Source organism: Melanerpes formicivorus, unplaced genomic scaffold, assembly GCF_026170545.1.
Source record: "Melanerpes formicivorus ecotype bairdi unplaced genomic scaffold, bMelFor1.0.p_v2 SCAF_30, whole genome shotgun sequence".
NCBI lineage: Eukaryota > Metazoa > Chordata > Aves > Piciformes > Picidae > Melanerpes > Melanerpes formicivorus.
The window spans coordinates 6,799,057-6,822,742 of record NW_027142382.1 but is presented as its reverse complement, the minus strand read 5'-3'; the positions used below and the strand labels follow the sequence as shown (position 1 = coordinate 6,822,742).

The 23,686-nt window shown below is 45.3% G+C and overlaps 1 protein-coding gene and 1 long non-coding RNA gene across 2 annotated transcripts in view; one reads left to right on the top strand and one right to left on the bottom strand.

Annotated features, from left to right (window-relative positions):
- Positions 1-1,312: 1,312 nt before the first annotated feature.
- LOC137449607 (uncharacterized) lies at positions 1,313-5,720 on the bottom strand. Its single transcript, XR_010989435.1, has 3 exons — positions 4,974-5,720; positions 3,719-3,865; positions 1,313-1,687 (listed from the first exon to the last, which is right to left on the bottom strand). It is a non-coding gene; the product is annotated as an uncharacterized lncRNA (long non-coding RNA).
- A 314-nt stretch (positions 5,721-6,034) lies between these two features.
- Positions 6,035-23,686, top strand: part of TRAPPC10 (trafficking protein particle complex subunit 10) — a 53,919-nt gene continuing 36,267 nt past the window's right edge. The window contains exons 1-4 of the mRNA XM_068155158.1: positions 6,035-6,265; positions 19,986-20,067; positions 20,740-20,875; positions 21,962-22,158. Of these exons, the coding sequence (XP_068011259.1) occupies positions 6,175-6,265; positions 19,986-20,067; positions 20,740-20,875; positions 21,962-22,158 (506 nt within the window). The 5' untranslated portion in view covers positions 6,035-6,174. The remainder of the gene's footprint in view (positions 6,266-19,985; positions 20,068-20,739; positions 20,876-21,961; positions 22,159-23,686) is intronic.

The window sequence follows — 23,686 nt, the reverse complement described above, 5'->3', positions numbered from 1 at the left end:
AAGGACTTCTCAGGATCTCAGGTAGTGATAGGACTAGGGGGAATGGAATGAAGCTGGAGGTGGGGAGATTCAGGCTAGATGTGAGGAGGAGGTTCTTCCCCATGAGAGTGGTGAAGCCCTGGAATGGGTTGTCCGGGGAGGTGGTCGAGGCCCCGTCCCTGGAGGTGTTTAAGCCCAGGCTGGATGAGGCTCTGGGGAGCCTGATGTAGTGTGGGGTGTCCCTGCCCATGGCAGGGGGGTTGGAACTAGATGATCTTTGTGGTCCCTTCCAACCCTGGCTCATACTATGATACTATGATACTATGAGATGTTCAAGTCCTTCAGTCATCCTCACAGCTCTCCATTGGACCCTCTCCAGCAGATTCCTATCTCTCTTGAATCAGGGAGGCCAAAACTAGACACAATATTCCAGGTGTGGTCTCACCAGGGCAGAGTAGAGGGGGAGGAGAACCTCCCTAGACCTGCTGGACACACTTTTCTTAATGCACCCCAGGATGCTGTTGGCCCTCTTGGCCACAAGGGCACATTGCTGTCCCATGGAAAATTTACTGTCCGCTAGGACTCCAAGGTCTTTCCCTACAGGTAGAAGTTGATGTTCATCTTGAAGGAAGAGGCTTTCTATAGAAATTGGTTCAGAATGATTCATTCCAAGCTTTACTACTGTCCAGATAATTATGAAGTTGAACATGCATATAGTCATTCTGCCTATGAAGTTTCTTTTCTGTAACCATTTTCAGGCTGGAGAGCATTTGAAGTTTTACCAAAACATCACATGTGTAATCTGCCATTTCAACCAGAACTTTTCACCTGCCTACAGTCTGTTTCAAGTAGTGGGGATAATAGGCCAAAGTCAGAGTATTATTGCATTAATAGTGTAATTCTGCACTGAGCCTCCTCAGGGAAACCAACCCAGCCTGTTAAGTGAATGGTTGCAGTAACAAGCAGTTTGGTACAGTGTAACTTCTACTATTTTTGTGTCTACATTCAAAAGCTCTAGGAGGACATTTTCAAGAGCCTCCACTCACTGGAAGTTGTCTAATGTCTGATTTAGACATTACACTTCCTCACAGTGGCTCCAGTAGCACCTTCCTTTGCTGTATCACCTATTAAATGGTCATTATCTCAACCCATGTGTTTTCTCTCTTCTACCTCCTTTCTGCCACTGTCCCACTGGGGATGGGTGAGGGAGCGGTTGTGTGGCTGCTGGCCCGGGTCAACACACTAGGTGAAAAAGAACTGCTATGGTGTGGTTGGAGGTGGAGAATAAAGATACATTTGTCATGAAAAACAACTTTATTTGCAGGTCACCAAATGGGAGCACTGGGGGATGTGGAGTAGAGGGAACAAGGAATCTTACATTCATGATTGTTACTGCTTAGCAAGTCCTGGGCTCCTATGATCCACCATGATACTCCTGGCCTCTGTTAGCTTAAAGACTATCAGACAAAACTGTAAAGAGAGAATCAAATTACAGTATGGACAGTGCTGGGTTTGTCTTCATCCTGATCAAAACCTGGCAAAGAAATTTTGCTTTCTTCCACTCACACCCTTGCTTGGTGGGAATAATTTCCTTTCCTCAACACCAGTCTCTTTGGGTTTGTCTTCTTTTTTTCTCTGGCTCCCCAGAAGAAGGTGGTTGGTATCATCCTCAAACTCAGCAGGAAGATTTCCAAACGTGGATTTCCCCCTGCAATGAACATTCTATCAAAACATAAGGCAATTCAGGGACACCATTTTACTGCTTTCTATCATTTTTCCTCCTTCTTAAATATTTGAAAGACTTTCAACAAGGGTTGTCCCAGTAGGGACCTGAAGACTGACATAGTATTTTAGGATCTCCTGTTGTACCGATGACCCAGGCTTTAATTAACGTTCTAACTCTTTGGGAGACTTGAGACAGAGAATCCAGTTCCTCACAAAACCACTGCTGCTTCTCCTGCTGTTACTGAGCTCATTAATCTCTCTGACGCTGTACTTAGGACTACGGCTGTGTGTTATTTTGGTCCCCTTAAAGTGCTAAGTATTTTGCAGAGATAATGAAATCCCTTGTCCTGCCTTGCAGACAGTATCATTGAAAGAAACTAATAACGGAAGAAGAGCTGGGGGGAAAGAAAGAAATAGACATTCAGAAGCTGCAAAAGGTGTGCCCTATGCTGACTTCCCCTTTTTGCTTGGTATCTGTGCCATGTGGGTTTGTGCTTCAAAAAACATGAAGTCTGACAGAAGGGGACAGTGAGAAAGTTAACTCTTTTGTCATGGGATGAGCTGAATCTGATGATATTCAATACCATGCTGCAGTCGTGTCAGCTTCCAAATCAAAGTGCTGGCTGGAGCAAAGTATCATGGGGCTTGAAGTTTAGATTGTAACATGAGGGGCTTCCTCTTTCCTGTCACTTCTTCCAGTTTCCACTTTTTTGGGTGAATTGAATAAACCAGGTTGGAAGAGACCTTCAAGATCATTGTGTCCAACCTATCATCCAACACCACCTAAACAACTAACCCATGGCACCAAGCACCCCATCAAGTCTCCTCCTGAACACCTCCAGTGATGGTGACTCCACCACCTCCTTGGGCAGCCCATTCCAATGGGCAATCACTCTCTCTGTGTAGAACTTCCTCCTCCTAATCTCCAGCCTAAACCTCCCCTGGTGCAGCCTGAGACTGTGTCCTCTTGTTCTGGTGCTGGCTGCCTGGGAGAAGAGACCAACCTCTGCCTGTCTACAACCTCCCTTCAGGTAGTTGTAGAGAGTGATAAGGTCACCCCTGAGTCTCCTCCTCTCCAGGCTAAGCAACCCCAGCTCCCTCAGTCTCTCCTCACAGGGCTGTGTTCCAAGCCCCTCACCAACTTTGTTGCCCTTCTCTGGACACGCTCCAGCAAGTCAACCTCCTTCCTAAACTGAGGGGCCCAGAACTGGACACAGTACTTGAGGTGTGGCCTAACCAGTGCAGTGTACAGGGGCAGAATGACCTCCCTGCTCCTCCTGGCATTGGTCTTTTAGGCTGGGCTGGATTCTGTGTGCTTAGGTGCAGGGTACCATTTTATCACTGGCTTCTGCTGCTGCTTTTGCTTTCTGCTTCAAGTTTCCTGCAAATAGGCTAAGGTCATTGTGCATTGCACTATTTTGTTTCAGTAAAACTCTTTATCTTGATCCAGAGGGGTTTTCTGCGTTACTTTCCCTCCTGCCTGCGTGTGGGGAGAGGGGCTTGTGAGAGCGGGCTGTGTTAATCCAGGACACCCTTTAATTGTTTACATTTGTCACCATACAGTATGCACAGCTGAAGCCATTTGTTTTAATTTGAAGAAAACACCCTCTGTCAAGTCAGACATCATTCCTTCTTCAGGACATGCAGCTCCCCAAAGCCACAGAAGCTGCTGACGGAACTAACCTAACCGGAAAGGAGCCATGTAACATGAGTCATGGTAGACTGAGGGATTGCCTGGGGGACAGTGACTATTAGATGTATAGATCTCGAAGTCATCAGTAAGAAGAAGTATTACAGTGGAACACGAGCAACTGCACAAAACTGGGATGAAGAAAACTTGAATTTCTCTGTGACATCTGATAAATCCAATTGAAGTTGTAAAATGTAGGGAAAGTGACCTGGCCACACGATCAGAATGCCATTGGGGTAGCTTATGAACTAACGTGGCAGGTAAGCCAAGTTAGCATGAAAAGCAGAAACTGTGTTTTCAAATGTAAGGAGTGAATTTGTCCACCTTGTTTTTGGAGATGGTTTTTCCTACTAGTGTGCTCTCAGGTACCCCAAGTCCTGTTCCTAGAGACATCCATTGAAGAGAATCAATGCCATGTGCTATGGCGCTGTTCAGCCTGCGTGTTTCCCATGGCTTTGTGCAGAAACCAGACTGTGAAGTTAAGAACAAAAGGAAGGGCTGATTTACACTTCTGTCCCACCAACCTGGAACTCGAAGGAAGCTGAGGTGCACACAGACTTGGAAACCAGAAAACTCTTTTTGGTCTATTAACATATGCAGTCTTTTCATCCTGGCCAACAGATGCCTCCAAGACGAATCTGCTCCTTTATACTACACCTCAAAGCCAAGATCCCTTCCAGTTGTGACCTACTTGGACACTGAGCCTGTTGCTGTAATCATAGTGCTGATCCTTAGGAGAACCATTTGCACCGGCTCTGTCTGGCTACACCTCAAGTTCAGCTTTTCCTCTCTTACCAATTTATCATTCACAGCACAGGTCTCTTCCAACCTTGGTGACACTGTGATACTGTGTTATTTCTATGCACTTAAAAGAATATCTGCAGTACTGTAATGGGTTGGGGCAAACCCCCTCCCCACCATGGGCAGAAACAACCACTCAGACAAAGGGATTGCAAAAGTGATAGAAAGTTTAAATAGAAAAACAATAACAAAAACCAACAATGAAAGCTTTACAGAGAACCACAAGCACCGTGACAAAGAGAGACATCCCAGAACATGCCCAAGAACATCCCATCCCCACCTGGGGGTACACCCAAACCCCCCAGGGCTCTTCCCTCCCCTCCCCCAATCCAGCCTTGACCCTGGGCAGGCCCAAGGGAGGCAGCTCACGCCATTTTACCTAGGCTGCAGCTGGGGACGAAAGAGGAAGTGAAGACCCTGCATGGGCATTTTATAGGGGAGCAGGGCATTATGGGAATGGAATACCTGCCTGTGACCACCCCCTGGGCTGGGCCCACCCCTTGGGACCTCCCAGGTGTGTGGTCTGTGCAGTGGCATCCGGGCCAGCACCCAGCCTAAACCACCGTAAGTACAAACCATTAAACCTTAAGGGGCATATTCACAGCTCCAACTGCTGTGCCCTCCTGTGGAATGGAAATACACACACGACCCTGCCTCCTTTCCAAAGCCGGTTGTGCTCATGCACCTCATTCACCCCCACTTACTCACTAGCCCATGCTCGTTTCTGTTCCCTAAAATCCTCCCTCTCAGCTAACACTCTGTACAGGCAACTCCTCACCATTTCTTCTCCATGGTTTCCATGTGTCTAAGGCCAGCCGTCTGTTGCCCTGTCTGTTGATCTGTTAAGCATATCTTCAAGACAGCCTGCAACAAAACTGCTTAAAGTACTTGAAGTCAGTGGAAAATACAATCCCATTGACCTAGTGGAGGTGTAGGCATGAAAAGCCCGTGGGAATGAAGTGCAAAGCAGTCCTCTGTTTCTTTCCTTTTCCCTACCTGGGCAGAAAAGAAACATGAGGTCTCCACACGGCCACAGCTGGTGAGCAGAGGCTTAAATCCACGTGTGAGAACTGGCAAAGCCTGTGTCACACTAAGCCCGGCACAACCCCCACCCCCTCTTTTGCCCTCAGACTCGGGGCCTGTCCAGCTCCTGTCCCTGCCCCTGTCCAGCTGCATCGCATGCCATGGGCTACTGCCCACGAAGTGCAGAGCGTTACAGAAGTCCTACATCGAATCTCAACGAAGATGCGTGTCGTTCAGCCGGGCGAAGCGGGCACGCCGACCCGGGTCCTCCTCGCCACAGGCACCTCAGAGCACTCTGCCAGCGGCAGCCTTGATCCCAGTGCCCTGGGGTTCCCGCCGGGCGGGGGCGAGGTGAGGCAGACCGGGGACAGCTAAGCGGCCTCCCGCTGCGGCCACCTGCAGCTTCCGGCACCGCCGGCTGCCCCTAACGCCTCCACGGCCCCAAGCCCCGGGCGGACTGGAAGCCCGGAGGGCAGCCCGGCCGCGCCCCACCAACCGCCACTCCCTTACCCTTGCGCGGGGGACAACAGGGACGGGGGGGAAGGGGCTGTACCCCATCGGCTCCGCGCAGGCGCACCCCGCCGCCCTCTCCCCGGCTTTCCCCAGGCCCCGAGCTTCCCCTTCCTTTCACCCCTTTTCCAGGTTAACTCTCGTGCGGCCGCGCCGAGGAGCCCGGGCGCCGTCGCCCCTCGCCGGCGGGCCGCGGCGCTCCCCGGAAGCGGTAATGCTCAGCCGGTGATCCAGGAAGCGGATGAGCTCGCCTGCCTTCCCCTCCGGAGCGGCGCTGCGGGGACGCGGGGAAGGGGGTGGGGGGAGGTGGGGGGGGGGACGCCAGCAGGCCCCGAGGCGGAGCGGTTCGTCCCAGCCCCCCGGCAAGGGGGAGCGGTGGCGGCGGCGGCGGCGTTTCCATGGCGCCGAGCGGGCGGGGGAACCGGGGCTGAGGACCCCGCCTGCTCATGGACTCCGCCGCGGCGGCGGCCGCCGAGGAGGAGGGCAGGGAGAAGCCCCCGGTGATCTACACCATGGAGAACAAGCCCATCGTGACCTGTGAGTGCACGTAGCCGGTCGTTGCTCGCCGGTGCCGGGGGAGGGGGCGGGGCAGCAATGGCCGTCCGGAGCGGCGCAGGGGTCCCTGCCCGGTGCCCCCACCCCGGGCCCGGGCGAAGGGCGGCCCGGGGTGGGGTCCAGCAGTGGTGACGGCGGCGGGCGGGCCCCGCGGTGCAGAAGCCCGGGGACCGTGCGGGATGCTGACACGGCGGGGAATGCAGGAGCGGGGCGAGGCGGAGAGCGGCCGGGCTGCCCGCAGCGCCGGGTGCCGGCCCTCGGGGCTGAGGGACGCGGCGCCCGGCAGGTGCTCTGAGGGCGGGTTTTGCTTCTTGACTGCCCTTTCCTTCTTTTTAATAGCAGTGGACAAACTTGGGCCAGGGCTGTAGTAGATAGCAAAAATTAGTGCCACGCTTACGGGTGCTTGGGAGAGGAAATTCAAATACGACAGTAAATCCTAACCCCAAACTTCTTGGTAGTGAGCTTTGTGCAGTTTTGCTTTACAAGAGCAGAGAAGTCAGGAGAAGTAAGGTATTCTCAGTGAGGAGGAGAGATTCCCACTGATGGATTCCCACTGACATAATTTAACTACTGTGCTTTGGTTTCATCTCAGGCAGTTTATTTAACAAACCGGATCGTGGGGTTTCAGTGGTGAATTAGTTCTTTTAGGCGTCATTGGCAGGCAGCTGGGACATGTGCATGCTGGTCTTGATGCAAAACGTGAGCTCTTGTGCTCTTACAGGTGTAGTGGGTTGCACACAAAATTCTGTTAAAACAAGCATGTGAGCCGCATCCATAACGCTCTTAATGAAGAAGTAAAGTGAATCAGGTCAGCGTGGACAATTCTGCTTTTCACTTTTGAAAGGAAAGACGAGCAGTGCCTGTTGGTAGTCCAACTGCTTGTTTGCACTTCATCAGTAAAACACTGGGAATGCTTTGTGTGCATGTGAAATAGAAACTATTTCACAGGTGTGTTGTCATATTGCAATATAGGCATTGACAGTTAAGATCTTAGACTGATACTGGTGTTTAGGAAAAAAATAACCAGCTGAAACCTTGTAACTGTAGAACTCTGTGTGTGTGTATATATTTTCTTCAGACTATTTTGTAAGTGCACTTTTTCTTTCTTAAGTTTTTACCCTTTTTGGGTGCAGTTCACAGGACCATAGGATGTTAGAGGTTGGAAGGGACCTCCGGACATCATCGAATCCAACCCCCCTGCCAGAGCAGAACCATATGATCTAGCACAGGTTGCACAGGAATGCATCCAGATGGGTCTTGAAAGTCTCCAGGGAAGGAGACTCCACAACCACTCTGGGCACTACTTCACTGGGAGAGTCATTAGTCATTGGAATGGGCTGCCCGGGGAGGTGGTGGAGTTCACTGTCCCTCAAGGTGTTGAAGAGGAGATTGGACATGGCACTGGGTGCCATGGGTCTGTGGTGACAGGTTGGACTCGCTGATCCTCGAGGTCTCTTCCAACCTTGGCGATACTGTGATACTGTGACTAGAATGGCTTGGTCCAAGACCACCTAATTCAGAAAATACTGTTACTTGAGCAAAAGTGCTCAGAGAAGACCTCTCTAGAGATTGTAGGAAGGGTGACTTGCTACTATTTTAAATGGAAACATCTGCTTTTAATGGAGAATACACTTTGCTTTAGCTGGTTTAGTTTCCTGTATTTCTTTGTTCAGAGAAGTGGAGTACTTAGAGACCATAGTATGGCTGACTTGAAGGAAACATCTGAGCATTACAATTACTGGTGATTTATGAGGAGGCGAAGCTTGGTTTTCCGGGGTAAGAACTGTTGGCTTGGTGTTGGCTTGTAGGAAAATACATTGAAAGGCACAATATTAGAAGCTGTTCAACTGTTTGTTTACCTTTTGTTTTGGAGTACTGATTTCAGTCGGTTTAAGTTGTCTGGGATGACTGCCCTGCCTGTCAGGTGCAAATGAGGGAAAAATAGGCCTGCAAAGGGATGGCTGGTTTTGATTACGTGCAGGAAGGGTTAAGGCTAAGTGTTTCTTCTAGCTACAAGATTTAGATTAATCTCTGTCAGGTAAACATTTGGGTCATGAAATGCTTCTGTTAACACTTAGGCTTTATTCTTCATAACAGAGAACCAAAGATAAAATTTTGATTGGAATGAAACTTGCTTTCAGCACTGTGTACCAGAGATGGTTTGTAAACAAGTATGTTTATCTACTGGAAATTAATTTGACAGTATGCTGAAAGAAAGGCTTCGATGGTAAGATTGTTATGCTTTCAAATCTCTAGCTTAGGCTGTATTGTAACAGCAGTCATTTGCTATATTGAGCCAATCCTGACCTCACCATTCTGTGTATGTACAGGCCTCAGCCTGCAAGGTAAACATGGCAGTTTGCACATGGCTTCTGTGTTTGATGCCAATTGCAAATGCGGTTCTCGTCACTGTTTTTCATGTCCGTACTGTGACTTGATTTTGTCCTCAGAATTTGTATGTAGATGCATTCTCCTTGTGTTTGTGGTATATTTATTACTGGCAAAACCCTCCTAATTTTAATAGAGAGTCTAGATGAATAGAATTAGCTAGGCAAACTATCTAACTAAAAACTTCAGGGACATTTTCCCTAGGCAGATAGACAACCGTATTCTGTAAGTGTCAAATAAGTAGGATAGTCACAGAAAGATGCTGTCCCTTTATTGTTTGGGTATTTCCACCCCCACCCCCTTTTTTTTTTTCTCAAGGCGGCAGTAGCCTGGTTAGTATTAAGTGGTTCTTGTCCATTAGGACTGAGTGCTGTGATGACCCCTTTTCAAATTAGTTTGAGTCTTGTTTTTATATTGTCAGTCTTACTAGATTGGAAACCCCCTGGGGAGTTTCCTTGTCCAGCTGTGGTTAGGCTTGCTCTGGCACATTACTTTGCAAACTGTCAATTCAACATTAACTTTGCCAGACCAACTCAGTGACAAGCAAATGAAGCTGTATGTACAAGCAAAATCTACACTCTACAATGGAATGCAATGAATGAGCACGTCTCCTATGAGGGCAGACTGAAAGAGTTGGGGCTGTTCAGTCTGGAGAAGAGAAGGAGAAGACTGCATCTGGGTCGAGGCAATCCCAGGCACAAATCCAGACTGGGCAGTGACTGGCTGGAAAGCAGCCCTGAGGCGAGAGACTTAGGGGTGCTGGTGGATGAGAAGCTCAACAGGAGCTCTCAGTGTGCACTTGCAGCCCGCAAAGCCAATCAGATCCTGGGCTGCAGCAGGAGAAGTGTGGCCAGCAGGTTGAGGGAGGTGATTCTCCCCCTCTGCTCAGCTCTGCTGAGACCCCACCTGGAGTACTGCCTCCAGTTCTGGAGCCCCTATTACAAGAGGGATATGGACATGCTGGAGTGGGTCCAGAGAAGGGCCAGGAGGATGATCAGAGGGCTGGAGCACCTCTCCTATGAGGACAGACTGAAGGAGTTGGGGCTGTTCAGGCTGGAGAAGAGAAGGCTCCGAGGTGACCTCATTGTGGCCTTCCAGTAACTGAAGGGGGCCTACAGGAAGGCTGGGGAAGGACTTCTCAGGATCTCAGGTAGTGATAGGACTAGGGGGAATGGAATGAAGCTGGAGGTGGGGAGATTCAGGCTGGAGGTGAAGAGGAAGTTCTTCCCCATGAGAGTGGTGAAGCCCTGGAATGGGTTGTCCAGAGAAGTGGTTGGGGCGCCATCTCTGGAGGTGTTTAAGCCCAGGCTGGATGAGGCTCTGTCCAGCCTGATGTAGTGTGGGGTGTCCCTGCCCATGGCAGGGGGGGGGAACTAGATGATCCTTGTGGTCCCTTCCAACCCTGACTGATACTGTGATACTATGAATATGTACAAAATATACAGTGCTTACAATATTGTACAGATAATTGCAATTAATAAACAGCACAAGGATCCCCCTTGCCCAGGACCACGGGAAGCTACTAGTTTCTGCCTGTCTGCCTTCCCCTCACCCCCTTGTACAAAAGGGACAAGAGAAAGGAACAGAGAAGTTAGACTTAGCCAAAGCCAGTCGATAAGCAGGTTATCTGTCCTGAGCAAAGCAAAACAGCCGAGATCAGAAGAGAAGAGAAAAGGGAAGAAATGTTATGGTACAGCTCGTCTTGTTTCAGATATTTGTCCAATGAATTTGTTTAGAATAATCTTTTGTTCTCCTTCTTACACCTGGTAGTGATTGATTTCTATTTTTCTACTTTTGTGCTCAAAATCTGTAACTAAATGTTTAAAGGCATGGCCGGAAACCACCACAATAGCAGACCTTGTATGTTTACAAACCATTTAAAGTTAGCTTCCAGCTTTCTTAATGCTGTAGAAATACTATTTTGAGTGCTATTAAGTGTTTTTATTTAAAGAGGCAAGTTGAGCATTTGCATCAGACATCTTGAACTTGGGTGTTTTCTTTACAGTGTTGACTCACTATCTTTAAAACAATGCAGATTAGCTTCTTAGAAAACCTGAACAATATTGCTTCCTTCTCTTCAGTCCTGTTTGAAACTTACATTTGAGAAGGTCTTTGGAACTTCAGTATAATGTTCTTGCACATACATATCAGCCAAGTGTTCTGATGAAAGAACTTGTCCTTATGCAGCTGTTTTGCACTTAAAATATTAGCTGTGTCTGTCTATATAAAGAGGAAGCTGAAGACTGAAGACACTTGCTAAATGAAGTAATTAATAGTTTTTCAGAATAGAATAGAATAAACCAGGTTGGAAGAGACCTTCAAGATCATCATGTCCAACCTATCATCCAACACCTCCTAATCAACTAACCCATGGCACCAAGCACCCCATCCAGTCTCTTCCTAAACACCTCCAGTGATGGTGACTCCACCACCTCCCCGGGCAGCCCATTCCAATGGGCAATCACTCTCTCTGTGAAGAGCTTCTTCCTAACCTCCATCCTAAACCTCCCCTGGTGCAGCCTGAGACTGTGTCCTCTTGTTCTGGTGCTGGTTGCCTGGGAGAAGAGACCAACCTCTGCCTATCTACAACCTCCCTTAAGGCAGTTGTAGAGAGCAATAAGGTCACCCCTGAGTCTCCTCTTCTCCAGGCTAAGCAACCCCAGCTCCCTCAGCCTCTCCTCATAGGGCTTGTGTTCCAAACCTCTCACCAACTTTGTTGCCCTTCTCTGGACTCGTTCCAGCAAGTCAACCTCCTTCATAAACTGAGGAGCCCAGAACTGGACACAGGACTCGAGGTGCAGCCTAACCAGTGCAGTGTACAGGGGCAGAATGACCTCCCTGCTCCTGCTGGCCACACTGTTCCTGATGCAGGCCAGGATGCCATTGGCCCTCCTGGCTGCCTGGGCACACTGCAGGCTCATGTTCAGCCTACCATCAACCAGCACCCCCAGGTCCCTCTCTGCCTGGCCGCTCTCCAGCCACTCTGACCCCAGCCTGTAGCACTGCATGGGGTTGTTGTGGCCAATGTGCAGAACCTGGCACTTGGATGTGTTCAATCTCCTGCCCTTGGCCTCTGCCCATCTGTCCAGCCTGTCGAGGTCTCTCTGCAGAGCCTCTCTACCCTCCAGCAGATCAACTCCTGCCCCCAGCTTGGTGTCATCAGCAAATTTACTGCTGATGGACTCAATGTCCTCATCCAGATCATCAATAGAGATGTTAAAGAGCACAGGGCCCAGCACTGATCCCTGGGGCACACCACTGGTGCCTGGCTGCCAATCTGGGTTTTTTTTTTGTAATTATCTTAATGCAGTGGTGAATATGCTTTAATCAACTCATAGTATTTGTTTATTTATTGTTTGTGTGCATGTGTGTTCTCACTGTCAACACTTTCTTAGTACAGTGATGTTTGTGTATAAAGTTTGGAGATAATGGAATGCATCACTTTCATCTGGTCCATATTCTGAATGTGCTCTGTTGCGTCAAGAGCAAAACCATCAGCAACATCATTGTAGGCCCAAGAGCACAAAACATGCAGAAGTACCTACAAGAGCAGCATAAACAGAAATGGTTAATAGAAGTAAAGAGGTGGTGCAAAGAAATTTACTTCTTAGTGGAGTGAAAATAAATGCTTACAGTTAAGAATATTGTTCTAGGACTGGAAGAGCTTGCTTACTAGTAGGGAGGTGTAACAAAAAACGTGCAAATAAGAAGTGGCAGGTAGCTCAAGTGATTAGAATGATTTGCCGCTAGTGAGAACTTTTAAAGAGCTGTATTCTATATATACATTTTTCCTCTTCTCACCAGACTCCTGTCTGCATTGTAAGTCATCACTACCGTGCAGTTGATCTAATAATATTGTTATGATTACATGCCGTGAGAAAAAGCTACATATCCTCGTTAATCATAACCCCTAGTTACTGGTGCAACAGTACAGTGTTACTGGAAGGATTTTCTTCTGCAGGCTACTAGGGAATCAGCTAAGATTTTTATACAGCAATTAAGCTGTCTCATGTTTCAGTTTTTGGACTTCTTTTGAGTGTGGATCTGGGCAGGACCTTGAAAAGAAACAAGTATGAAAAGCCTACGAGCCCTCCTGAGCTTCAGGTGAATCCATTTATAACAGGCCAGTGAGTTATGGAAAAAAAAGATTCAGAGCAGAACTTTTTAGTAGAGAAAAAATAAATGGGATCAGAAAAGTGAGCTGTGACTGATCCTTGGGCATAAAAACTAAACAAAGCTGCACCAAAGTGCAGTCTTGGCACTCTTTAAAACTATCTGAAGCCTTTTATCTCAGTTGACTGAGTTTGTCATTGGTATCAAAGGGAAATATTTGTCTTCTTTAGTCAGCTGACCTCAGGAGTTTTTGTTTTACACTCTGTGTAGCTAGTGGGTTGGGATAATTTCCTCTAGAGGGGGAAGAAAAAAAGAAAAAGATATGTTCAGATCCTGCAGTGACAAAGCCCCATAAGCACCTGACAAGTTTGGCAAGTTGTATAAAAAAGAGTCTTGGGGACTTTGGTGGGGTTTTGGGTGGGCATCAAACTTAAAACTATCAGTGTATTATGGTTCTTCTGCATCAGACAGCTGTATTGGATGTGGCACTTGGTGCCATGGTCTAGTCATGAGGTCTGTGGTGACAGGTTGGACTCGATGATCCTCGAGATCCTTTCCAACCTAAGTTATACTGTGATACTGTGATACTGTGATGTTCTTCCCGGGTGTCCTGGTGAGGTGGCCATTCTGGTTCTCATATCTTTCCTGTAAAGATCTGCAGCAGAACAGCAAGAAAGCAAGGATGACTGCATTAACTTGGCCTTCCAAAATATCAGGCAGAAAGACAAGGAGGAATTAATAAAGAAAAGGAATATATGGGACCTGTGAAAAAGCAGCAGCGTTTTAAGAATCAGTAGTGTGAGCATTCATAATGGTCTTCTGGGGCTGTGTTTACTGGGACACTCAGTCACCTTTGCATTCTGGTGTAATCTAAGCCAGCAGAGTTTTGGCATTAGATGCCTGTTTCAGTTGTTGGCTGATGTAAGTTTCAGAATTTGTCCCCAGTGTATGAGCTTCTACTTAGGGATACAGCCTGCCCTTGATCAAAAGGCATAGATGTTCTTTACTTGGTTTATGGAATGAGTATTTACAGCCAGGTTTACAGTCATTTGAGTAAGCATTGCTCTTCTTCTGCCTGACCTGGCTATTGTTAAATTTTGGCTTCCACTGCCAAAGTCTTTGGAAGTCTCATAAATGTTTTCCACTTAGACTGTCTGATTCAGTGTTTGGTTTAGCATTATCATAAAACCCTTTTAAGGCTCTACTGCTTTATTTGCCTTTGATTTCTGAATTGATAGCTGTTTGTCTTAATTTATTTGTAAAGTGTTTGGGTAAGTGGCATAGAATAGAATAGAATAGAATAGACCAGGTTGGAAAAGATCTTTGAGATCATTGAGTGCAACCTATCATCCAACACCATCTAATCAACTAAACATTGGCACCAAGCACCCCATCCAGTCTCTTCTAAACACCTCCAGTGATGGTGACTCCACCACCTGCCTGGGCAGCCCATTCCAATGGCCAATCACTCTTTCTGTGAAGAACTTCTTCCCAACATCCAGCCTAAACCTCTCCTGGTGCAGCTTGAGACTGTGTCCTCTTGTTCTGGTGCTGGCCGCCTGGGAGAAGAGACCAACCTCTGCCTGTCTACAATCTTCCTTCAGGTAGTTGTAGAGAGCAATGAGGTCTCCCCTGAGCCTCCTCTTCTCCAGTGTTACTACTACACATACAGACCCACCCCTTACTTGGAGTGGCATTGCTTAAAAAATTACTGGGTTTTGTCTGTATTTTGTGTGCGTGTTGACATCTGGATGGGACATAGATTAATACAGAAGCACATGGTTTAAAAGCTGAGGCAGGTGCTGCAGAGGTTATGGATTAGCAGTTTTTTCCTGTTCTGCCAAAAAAAAAAGTATTAGAACAGAACAATCTAAAAGATGTATTCAATTTAACATCTTTAACATCTTCATTGATGATCTGGATGAGGGGATTGAGTCAGTCATCAGCAAAGTTGCAGATGACACCAAGTTAGGGGCAGATGTTGGTCAGTTAGAGGGCAGAAGGGCTCTGCAGAGGGACCTCGACCGACTGGACAGATGGGCAGAGTCCAATGGGATGGCATTCAACAAGTCCAAGTGCCAGGGGCTGCACTTTGGCCACAACAACCCCATGCAGAGCTACAGGCTTGGGTCAGAGTGGCTGGAGAGCTCCCAGACAGAGAGGGACCTGGGGGTGCTGATCGACAGCTGCCTAAACATGAGCCAGCAGTGTGCCCAGGTGGCCAAGAAGGCCAATGGCATCCTGGCCTGCATTAGGAATAGTGTGGCCAGCAGGAGCAGAGAAGTCATTGTGCCCCTGTACTCTGCATTGGTTAGGCTGCACCTTGAGTCCTGTGTCCAGTTCTGGGCCCCTCAGTTTAAGAAGGACATTGAGACACTTGAATGTGTCCAGAGAAGGGCAACAAGGCTGGGGAGAGGCCTTGAGCACAGCCCTGTGAGGAGAGGCTGAGGGAGCTGGGGTTGTTTAGCCTGGAGAAGAGGAGGCTCAGGGGTGACCTCATTGCCCTCTACAACTACCTGAAAGGTGGTTGTAGCCAGGAAGGGGTTGGTCTCTTCTCCCAGGCAACCAGCACCAGAACAAGGGGACACAGTCTCAAGCTGTGCCAGGGGAAGTTTAGGCTGGAGGTGAGGAGAAAGTTCTTCACCAAGAGAGTCATTGGTCATTGGAATGTGCTGCCCAGGGAGGTGGTGGAGTCACCATCCCTGGAGGTGTTCAAGAGGGGATTGGACGTGGCACTTGGTGCCATGGTCTAGTCCTGAGTTCTGTGGTGACAGGTTGGACTCTATGATCCTCGAGGTCTCTTCCAGCCTTGGCGATACTGTGATACTGTGAATTTATAATATAAAGGCATTGTAGAATCCATTTTAAAATAGTACAAAATAGATATGAAATTTCAATACTCTAAACCTATCACCTGTAATTAAATATTATTTATAAAATAATTGTTTTGGACAAAGTGTAATAAGCCACAAGATACATAGTTCATGTGTTTTGAGTGGTAAAGGATGGCTCTTTAATGTTACTCCATAGCTGCTATCAGATACTTAGATCTTATTTAATTATGTTAGTTCTGAAATAAGAAAAACTTTCTCTAGAAGCCTGCTCATTTTTATTTATGATAGGATTCCCAAATTACTTTTCCTTTCCCTGTATGCATATCCTTCCTTCTCCTTTTTGGCTGGATCCTCTCATCCTTAAGTGTTGGTTAGGAGTAGCTTTCTTCCATTCCTGAGAATCCTTTGAGTAAGGAATCACTTGATCTTTGAGGTCTCTTCCAGCCTTAGTGATTCTGTGATCACTGCTGAGACTCTTCCACTGGATTGAATTTGCAGTGCTATGGTTGTGCTTAGGTACCTGGCCATATTAGTCTAGATTTGAGACTTTGTTTGTTTAAGTTGGTGTTGGTTGTTGTTGTGTTGGTTGGTTGGTAGGTTTTTAAACCACAAAACTCCACAGACAACCTACAAAAAACCCCCACTCCCAAAACGAACACTACCATCATCCCTCTCAAACAAAACACAACACTCCTCCTTTCCCCCCCTAAAAAAAAAGGCAACTAAACAAACCCCAAACGAAAACCTAACCAACTGAGAAAAAAAGGACAACAAAATATTTAAAGCAATTCTCAGACTTCTGTGCAGAATTTTGGGGTTTGCTATGAGTTTGAATTCTGTGCTGTGGTGTTGGGGAGGGGGGAAGTGATCAGAGAAGGGGAAGCGATTGGTAGCCCCTGGTTTTATCCAGAGGGGTTCCTGTGTTCTCTATAAATTGTAAATGCATGTGAATATTGCATATTTTGTACACACTCATTTCATTTCATATTTCTGTAGGTGTGCACTTCATTTACTTCCACTGAGCTAGTCTGGCAATTTTATTTTGGGGAGTCATTCTCTCAATATTGTTTTTTGGGGGGGGTTGGGGGATGATAATTTCAACCCACCACACCGTCCTATGATTCTGTGATTCTACCATGCTTAAGGTCTCTGAGTCATAGGGATATTGCACAGCTCCACACTAAAACTAGAGTGATCTCTCAGGATCTTTTCCTGTGATTCGTGAAGGTTGTGCTCTTACTTGTCTACTTGTTATAGGGAGCATTCCTCCTTCCCCAGAGTCCAGCAGCAAGCAGTTAACAGTTTAGCATGCATCTTGCATCTCTTATGGTCCTTAACTAGTGATGATGTTTGTCCTGTGTCAGTGCTGTGCTAGTGTTGCCTGCTGATAAAGCAATTTTTAGTCATCTTGGCTTGAAGAGCTCAAAACCACCAGTTACAACAGTTACAGGATCTAGCTGAGCAGAACCCAGAATGTAGCCTTTTGCATGCTTGTAATATGTGATAGCAGTGTTTGGTCTGTGTTCAAAAGATAGTTGATGTGTCTTGGAGTTGTGACTCCCTTTTCTTCTAATGCTTGCCAATAGCTTTGCCTCAATCATAAAACACATTCTAATGTGTATTTTACATGCCCTCAAAGCCCGTGCAGGAGGAAAACCCGACTGCTTTAAAAACAAATGTGTCTTTCTTAAGCTGATAATGTGATGTGGTTGTGTCCAATAGCAAAGTGCTTAGACATTATCATTTAGTAGTTCTTCTGTTCCTCTGTAATACAGAGGAGTCCTTTTTACTCAGTGTGTTGAATTCTGAAACCCCTTTTTGATGTATATTAGGTTTTCAGGTGCAGTACAGAGAGAGCGCTTTGTTATGCTCCAGAGGTAAAATGCGTGGTTGGTTCTTTCAGTCAGGCTTCAAGCTCCCTGGGCTATCATTTTGATGTGGTCATCATGCTGTTGCTAAGTCATGTTTCACTTTCTATAGGCAGTAATGAGTTGCAAATCAATAGACTGTTCTCTCTGGCTTAGCTCATAGAGATGTTGTAACTGTGTATAGCACAGCGTTAGCCATATGGCTAATACTTGTGTCACTATTAATTTTAGCTATTTGCTTATAGTCTTAGATTAGATTTGGTACAATACAGTTAATCCATATAGGACAGGATGGAAGGTGATTGCTGATGGCACTAAATTGGGTGGGAATGTTGATCTGCTGGAGGATAGGAAGCCTCTGTGAAGGGATGTGGACAGGTTAGTTTGCTGGGCTGAGGTCAGTTGTATGAGGTTTAACAAGGCCAAGGGCTGGGTCCTGCACTTGGCCCACAACAGCCCTCTGCAATGCTTCAGGCTTGGGACAGAGTGGCTGGAAAGATGCCCATCAATACAGAGCCCAGGGATGCTGGTTGAAAGCTGTATGAAGGTGAGCCAGCAGTGTGCTCAGGGGGCCAAGAAGTCCAACAGCATCCTGCCTTGTATCAGGAGTAGTGTGGGACAGAAGGACCAGGGAATTGATCATGCCCCTGTACTTGACACTGGTAAGGCTGCACCTCAAATACTGTGTTCAGTTTTGGGCCACTCACTACGGGAAAGCCATTGAGTTGCTGGAGCATGTCCAGAGAAGGGCAGCAAAGCTGGTAAAGGGCCTGGAGAACAAGCCTTCTGAAGAGTGGATGAGGGACCTGGGATTATTTAGAAAAGAGGAGGCTGAGGGAAGACTTAATTGCTCTGTACAACTACCTGAGAGGAGATTGCAGTGAGGTGAGGGTCAATCTTTTCTCCCTAGTATCAAGAACAAGAAGAAGGGGTCTCAGGTTACACGAGGCAGGTGAGGAAACGGGTGGAAAACTACCAGGAAAGAGCAGAATCATCTATATATACAATCTAGACTGGAAAATGTAGCTCTTGAGCTGCAGAGATCTACTTGGAGAAGAGTGGGGTGGGGGGAGAAAGCACAACAGCTGAGTGTCCATAGGAGGAAATAAAGGATGTTTTAGAATTGCAGTCTCTGCTAGAGGAAAATACAACCAGACACAGATGAAGCAGTAAGGAGGAAATACAGGGAAGGAAGCAATAGCTGTGATAACTGAGGGTAATGTGCATATGGAGGATTTAGTAAATGACACCACTTAAATGAGTATGGGCCAGCTCATTCTCCTAGATTTGGAGAGTTCACATAACAGATTGTAGAACTATGATCAAGTGCAGTGACATAGACATTTTTAACCATACTTAGTTCTCAGGCGCTGTCTGCCAGATGTCAAATGCAGTGTCTTATGTTTAAGCATCTTGAAAGGGATTATGCATTGGCTAGTATGCTTGATTGATCAGTTTGGATTCAAAAGTGCCAAAGTATCTTGTTCCAGAATTTACCATCTCTTTGCTCAAAGATGCTGATAACCATCAGAAGCTGAAAGAACTTACTCTGAGCCTGTCTTTTCCCCCTGAGCCTGTCGTGTCCCCCCTGCTCCCAAAGGAAAAGAACAGAATTTAAGAATTGATATTTGTACTGATAAAATATGTATGGTTTTTTTGTTATGGTAGACTATAGTTTGTTCCATTTTCTATGTAAGTAGCTACTTCAGTGGTGTTGAATTTAATGCAGCTGTTCAAAGGCAAAGTGATTAAAGCCTAAGCACAGGTTTGTGTATCAGTGTAGGGCCGGTTCCAAGGACCCTGCACCACGTTAACAGACCTGAGGTTTCTGAAGATGCCAAGAACAGTGTGGAGGGCAGGAGCCTGCCTCATGCTAACAGCAGTCCCAGAAAAATGGAGAGAGAGAGAGAATTGTAGATTTAGTAAGGTTGGAAAAGACCTCAAAGATCATCAAGTCCAACCTGTCACCCAAGACATCATGACTACTAGACCATGGCACCAAGTGCCACTTCCAATCCCCAAACCTAGTAAAGCACAAAACACGTGCTAATGCTAGTTGCCTCATGGTAGGCCCAGCTACAGAAGGGACATGAACCACTGTCTAAAATCAGTCTTTTGGCTTGCAAAGGCTAAATTCATGAGTTGTATTCTTTTAATGTACATTGTATAGCAAATGACTTTGGCTAAGTTGCTTGTTTAGCTTTAAGAGTTGGCCTAGCTATATGGATGCTGCTCTCTTTGGTACAAGGGTTATGTAGCAGTGTGAGAAATTGTAATAGGAAGCTATAATGGTAGATGTGTTATGTGTCTTGTTAAAGTGTTATATTGGGTTGTGAGAGCATGTGATTTTTAAAGCCTAGTTCAGTGCTAGACTCCAGTTTCCACATAGCAGGCAAAGTAGAATATTTTTCTTGAGAGAACAAACCCTTAATAGTATAGCTTATTAATCTCTTGTCTATAATTTACATGTGATGATTGATTTGTCCCTTTCCATTTTAGGCGCTGGAGATCAAAATTTATTTACTTCCTTATATCCTACACTTTCTCAGCAGCTTCCTAGAGAACCCATGGAATGGAGGAGGTAAGTTTCCATTTTATTGTGTCACAGTACTTCAGTGTGTATTTTTAGACTTGGGAGATGTTCTTGCCATAAGTTGAGTTGAATATAGCAATTGACTTGAGGAAAGGAAAACTTAGATTACCGAAGGAAATGTTGTTCAGGAAGATCATTTCCACTCAGCTATGTTGAACCTCACCTAAAGAAAAATGGTAGCAAAACTGTGTTTCTTTTTGGTTTTGTGGTTTGTGGGTTTGTCTTGGTGTGTGCTTTGACTGCCTTGCCAGACAGGTTCTGAAACTGACATTCTGTTTTCTTAATGAGAGTATAGGTAGAATTTATGTGGAATTAGATGCACTGCCTGCAAAAAAAAAGTTTAGTATAGCAGTCTGCATTCTGACTTGGGAAAAAAATATTTGGGGGTATTTTCTTATTTGTTCTTTTCTACTTGAGGTACAGAAAGCATTTTCATGAAAGCTGAAATACTTCTAGCTCCTGTTTTTGCAGAAAAAGAGCATCTGTCTCTTTTCAAGTGATAGCAAATTGTAATGAACTTTGTATAAGCTACAGTAAGTGTAGTTTGAGAATTTTCAGTACCAGAGTATTTCAGTTTATTCCTCTTCCCTGAAATACATGTCCATTTTGTATTCTGCCAAATATGTCTCATCCACTAATTCCAGGTTTTAAACTTTGTAGGTCTTATGGCCGTGCTCCGAAGATGATTCATCTCGAATCTAACTTTGTTCAGTTTAAAGAGGAGCTATTACCCAAAGAGGGGAACAAGGCCCTTTTGACTTTTCCCTTTCTCCATATTTATTGGACAGAATGTTGTGTGAGTATTAGGAAAACATGAAAAACCGAGTGCTTGGATTTAAACATGGCATGGTTTTGACTTTCTGCTTGTGCTCTCTGGTGTTTTTCCTTTGATTTTCATGCTTGTTTGAACAATTAAGTCTGTATTGCATAAGCTGCTTGCCAAATGTTGTTGGAAACAAAACGTAGTTTGTGTAGTTTTTGCCATAAGCAGTGTTTCTTTGAAACGTGGCTTGCCACGAAGAGAACAGGCTTTTGAGTAACCTATTTTCCATACTTTGTCATGGAAAGAAAGCCAGGATCTGGCAGTGTTGCTGCAGTAGCACAGCACTCTTGCTTCATAATACAGAAATGTGAAACGTGGGCAGACTTTGTAAGTTACGGTCTATTCACGAGGTTAAATCGTATGTGTTTTGTCTTTAGTTCATCTTCTCACATGTATCATATGTTAGTATGTGCTAGCAATCAAAACTGAGCAGTATTTGAAATGTCTTAATCCTGTTTATCTACAGTTCACTGCTTTTTGGTTGAATTAACTACCCAGTTGAAAGGCAAAGGTGTTATCTGATCTGTGACCAGTCGAAAAGTATCCAGAGCAGCCTTAAGAGCTGTCTGATCTGTTTAAAACCAACCCAGAAGCCAAAAAAGTGCCAAACAACACTTCCAAGTTTTTGTTGCTATTATTTTGATGAAAAAGCTTTTAAAAAGTTTAAGACTTGAGCAGCGCTGGAAGGCACAAATATCACACTTCTGTTACTATGTGAGAATAAAACACTCCAGCTTTGTAATTTTAAACATGTTGTTGTTGCAAAGTTCAAGAAAGTGTAAAAGAAAGATTTAAATTGCTTTAAAATATTAAATTCAGTGATCTAAAGAATGTCAGTATACCAAATACTGACATTTACTCTTAAGCAAAATACTAGAAATAAGTTAAATTCAGAGACTGAAATCTTACCATACCTTATTTGGCTTCTTTCAGTAAATAAAGTGTGTCACAAATTCTGTTTAATATGGTTTTCTATTTGTCTTTTTTTGGAACAAAATTTGCTATTAACGCTGTTCAGAATGTCCATTTGATTTGATGATTTGCCCCTTCTCGTCCCAGGACACAGAAGTGTACAAAACTACAGTCAAGGATGACATCACCAAGTGGCAGAATGTTCTCAAAGCTCACAGCTCGGTGGACTGGCTAATTGTGGTGGTTGAGAGTGATGCCAAGAAGAAGAACAAAACAAATATCCTTCCTCGGACCTCTATAGTAGACAAAATAAGAAATGACTTCTGTAACAAACAGAGTGACAGGTAAGCTTCTTTCAGTTGCAGACATTTTAGCTTTTTGACTAGTGTGCTGGTATAGACAACGGAGATTGGAGTCAATACAGCTGACCAATATGATCGAGTATTATTCCTTTATTGTTCCAGTATTGTAGGCCTATGGTGTGAGTATAGCACAGTAAAGTAAAGCAAAGAAGAAGAAGACGGGAAAGGAAAGGCAGAAGTGCGTAGCAAGGGAACTTCTACAACTTAGATAAACTCGGAGAGCCTCGTTGGCATAGCTTCATTGGTTCCCTATGAGTGACCACACATTGCACTGTTATAGATTATTGGTCCAACTGCTAATGACATGCGAGGTGGTTGATGCAGGTGCATGTCCTGTTGTCCCAAGATAACTCTCTGTGTTTATAGCTACCAGTGTCCTGTTTTAGTTACATGCTGCAGGCACAGCACTGTTTTGCTACACTGCTAGCTGGCTCTGCACTTACGCTGAGCATGGCCTACCACCATGTCAGGCTCTAGGCCTGCACTGCCAGATTGCTCACACTGCTCGACGCTGGCATTGCCACTTGCTGATTATCAGCCTCAACTTCCTATGTAACTGGTTCCTTGCTCATTTAAAGGTTTTCCTTAATGTCAAGGGTTCAAACTGGTGGTACTGTAAGACAATGCTTTGAAGAAGATCAACACAAGTAATAAAGGGAGAAGTTAATTTTCAGTTCTTCCTGGATTCATATCAGAGTTGAAACCTGTTTCAAAAAGCTTTCAAGTATCTCCTCTTTTCTAAGAGAGGGTTAAAGAGAGTGTGATAATAACGATCAGTTTTTAGAACTTCAGGTTTTTCTGTTTGTGTTGCTGTTTGCAAAATTGGTACCAGAAGTACAGGTAGTGGGAGTGAAGTGAAAATATGAAGCCAATAGGATTATTTTTTACCATTGCTATTCCTTACTATACTTAATCATCTTTCCACTATGAGGTAATTAACTTAAAGCCAGTTTCTTCAGATGTTTTTGTTGCAAGGAAAATAATAATGAATATATGAAACTGTTTCTGCTTTCATTAAAGTCAACAAAATACAGAAATCTTAATTTGAATCCAGCTTTTATAGATAGTCTTCCTTACTCTGAAACATTGCACTGAACTATTACATATTACCTTTTGTTTTCCTTTTAACCTGAGGAGTTAACTTTGAACAGAAGATTTTCCCCCTGAGAATGAGGGACAAGGTACACATCTGAGGTTGGAAAGAGCAGATGGAAGTGCTCATTGTACTGTGGTGTGAGCTGACAGTGACTGGCAAGTCAGCATGTTGTGACACACTATGCATTTGCAGCACTTCCATTTCACCTCAGCTGTTTGGTATAGAATTATTTGGATAAATAGTTTGAACAGCTCTGATTCAGTTTGCTCTTGGTTGCTTGGTTTAATCACCTTGCCATAGGATAAGATGACTTTTCTATCTGGAAATGCTGTTTTATGAGTTTTTCCTGCCTTTTGAAATATCAGTGTTTTTTTGAGTGCTACAAAATTGTGATAGGAAAAAAAATGAGGAAGG